The 2,748-nt window shown below is 66.6% G+C and overlaps 1 protein-coding gene across 1 annotated transcript in view; it reads left to right on the top strand.

The window, feature by feature from the left end:
• NES (nestin) overlaps positions 1-2,748 on the top strand; it is a 9,234-nt gene that overhangs the window by 743 nt on the left and 5,743 nt on the right. Inside the window, exons 2-3 of the mRNA XM_044916007.1 lie at positions 34-337; positions 1,305-1,429. Coding sequence (XP_044771942.1) covers positions 34-337; positions 1,305-1,429 — 429 coding nt within the window. The remainder of the gene's footprint in view (positions 1-33; positions 338-1,304; positions 1,430-2,748) is intronic.

Here is a 2,748-nt window from a genome sequence, read left to right as displayed (position 1 = left end):
CGCCGCCCTGAGCGCCCGGCCCCGCGCCCCCAGCCGCCCCGCCGCGCCCCGCGGGCCCCCCGCGCCCGCCCCGGAGCTGGAGGAGCTCACGCGGCAGCTGGGCGACGCGTGGCGCGGGGCCGTGCGCGGCTTCCAGGAGCGCGTGGCGCGCATGGAGACGTCGCTGGGCCAGGCCCGCGAGCGCTTGGGCCGCGCCGTGCAGGGCGCCCGCGAGGGCCGCCGGGAGCTGCAGCAGCTGCGGGCCGAGCGCGGCGGCCTCCGGGAGCTACGGGCGGCGCTGGAGCAGAGGCTGCAGGGCGGCTGGCAGGAGCGGCTGCGGGCCACCGAGAAGTTCCAGGTGACCGGGGAGCGCCGGGGAGCCGCGCAGGCCCCGTGGGGCCAGGGGCCGGGGAGGGCGGTGCGGGGTGCGGCTGCACGCGGCTGCCCATTCAGGGGGCCACTTCTAGAAAGCCCGTAGTGGTGCCGGAGGCCCTTGACTCTCCCAACTTTGTCTTGAGTCGGGCGGGGATGGCGGGCTTCGGAGCCGTGCGGAAGAGCACACCCCTGGGCCGGCGCGGGCGGGCAGCGGAGCGGCCTCCTCACTGGCCGGGGCCGCAGGCTTGTCCCCGCCTCTGCTGTCGCTCCGAAGATGCGCGGGCCACCACTCCCAGCCCCCAGCTCCCCCAGCGCTGAGTTGGCCCCGTTCCTAGCCGCCCTCCTCCCCTCCACAGGAGGGAGTCAGGGGCCCTCGAGGCGCGGCCACCAACCGGCCCTACTCCCTTGTCCCAGCTTCTCAGCTCCCCCCAGCACATTCCAGAAGCCGGGACAGCTGCTCCCCCTCACCCCGCGCAGATGGGACCAGCAGCTGGGAAAACAGCCTCCCGCCTGGGCCAGACAGAGGTCTGGCCACGGCCACCTCCCACCCCTCCTCTGTGAGGAGAAAGATTCCAGAACATGTGGGAAGTGGAGGGGGTGGGGGCCTGGTGTGAGGACCGACCAGGAGACAGTGACTGGGACCGTGCTCCGGGCCTCTTGATTAATCGTTTTTCCTTCTGCGTTCACTTTCTTTCCCTCTCCTCTCTGTAAGCATCTCCTCTCCTCCCTCACCTCCCCCTCCTGTGGGAGCTGAAGTCCCGTTTGCGCTCTGCATCCTCAGAGAAGGAGCTGGCCCATGGGAGAGCCCGGGAGGGCCATCAGCCTCATCTCGGGGGCTCCAGAGGGGGCGCTCCGGGCAGGACGGAGGGGGTAGAGGCAGGAGTGGGTCAGGGAGCAGGCTAGTTAGTGGGGGGCCGGCCCTTCACGGGCTGCCTCCCCTTGTTCTGCAGCTGGTGGTGGATGCCCTGGAGCAGGAGAAGCAGGGCCTGCAGAGCCAGATTGCCCGGGTCCTGGAAGGTCGACGGCAGCTGGAGCACCTCCAGATGTCCCTCAGCCTGGAGGTGGCCACATACAGGTATGGGTTCGTTGGGCCCACCCAGGTGCAAGGATGCACACGCCCTTGCAGGCCGAGCTCCGCCCAAGGAGCCCAGAGCCATGGGTGGTGGCCACTGGGCTACCGCTAGGTTCTGTGACTCTGGGCTGATTCCTACCACACCAGGACGGGTTCCACCCGAGCCCACCTGTTCCGCCGTGGGTTCGGGACCAAAATAGTCTCCTGTGCCTGGGAAATCTCCCAAGGAGAGGCGAGGCTGCTGAGTGGGGCGGCCTCAGGAGAGACAGCTGGACACACGTGGGGCCTCTCCATCCAGAGCCCTGCCAAGGGGCTGAAAAGCCAAAGTGTGTGTGTGTGTGTGTGTGTGTGTGTGTGCGCGCATGCACTCACGCTGAGGCGATGATGTCCTTGGGCAGCCCCACAAAGGAGAAATTGCAGGTTGGGGGTGGGGCACCTGACCCGGGCCTCGGTCTCCTTGTCTGGAGATGGGAGATGCGGGGGGTGACATCCAAGGCCCTTCCATCCTGAATGTCATGGGCCTGACTCCCCTCGAGCCCTAGCGCCCTGGCTGTGCCCAGCCCTTCTGCTGATCACATTTCCTGTTGGCTCCAGAAAGGCTGAGACCGAGCAAGTGCTGCCTCTCTCAAAGCCACAGTCTCTTCTGGGAAACTGGCCTGTCCGGCTGAGGACCCAGTGATGGAGCCTGAGGACGGGGCTTTGCCACAGGGTGGGGGCTGGGGCTGGACATGCAATGAGGACAGTACCCGGAGAACTCATAGGCCAACTAAGACAGTGGCCCCGGGACAGGATCAGGAGGGCAGGGGAGGCAGGGCCCTGAGAGGGAAGGTCAGTGAGGGTGTTGGGCTGAGGAAGAGGGCTCTGTACCTCCACGGGGCACAGAGCTCAGAGAGCAGGTGCCCCGTCAGCAAGGACAGAGGTGAGACCATGGCAAACACTAAGCAGACTCAGTCCTTGAGAGGAGCAGGATGTTCTGCATCACCCCTCCCCCTCTCCGTCCCCTCCTATTCCCCCGTGGGGCACGGAGGCAGGGTCATGGACACAAAGACCTCCATTGCCCTGAAAGGCTTGGGATCCAGAGTACTTAGAGGTCCCAGGATGAAGGCCTTGACCCCCAATCAAACCACTCAGGCGAAGGGTCTGGACAGGCTTAACCACTGGTTTTTGAGGCATGAAAAGGATTTGGAGAGAGAGAGCGGAATTCATTTGCTTTTGTCTGTGACCAGCTTTGGGGCCTCTGGGGGAGAAGGAGGGAGGCTATCCCATGGGAACGGCCTGAGAATTCCCACTCCCCCCCCCCCCCCCCCCCCCCCCCCCCCCCC

Source organism: Neomonachus schauinslandi, chromosome 6 (assembly GCF_002201575.2).
Source record: "Neomonachus schauinslandi chromosome 6, ASM220157v2, whole genome shotgun sequence".
NCBI classification, from domain to species: Eukaryota; Metazoa; Chordata; class Mammalia; order Carnivora; family Phocidae; genus Neomonachus; species Neomonachus schauinslandi.
This window is presented reverse-complemented; position numbering and strand designations above follow the sequence as displayed.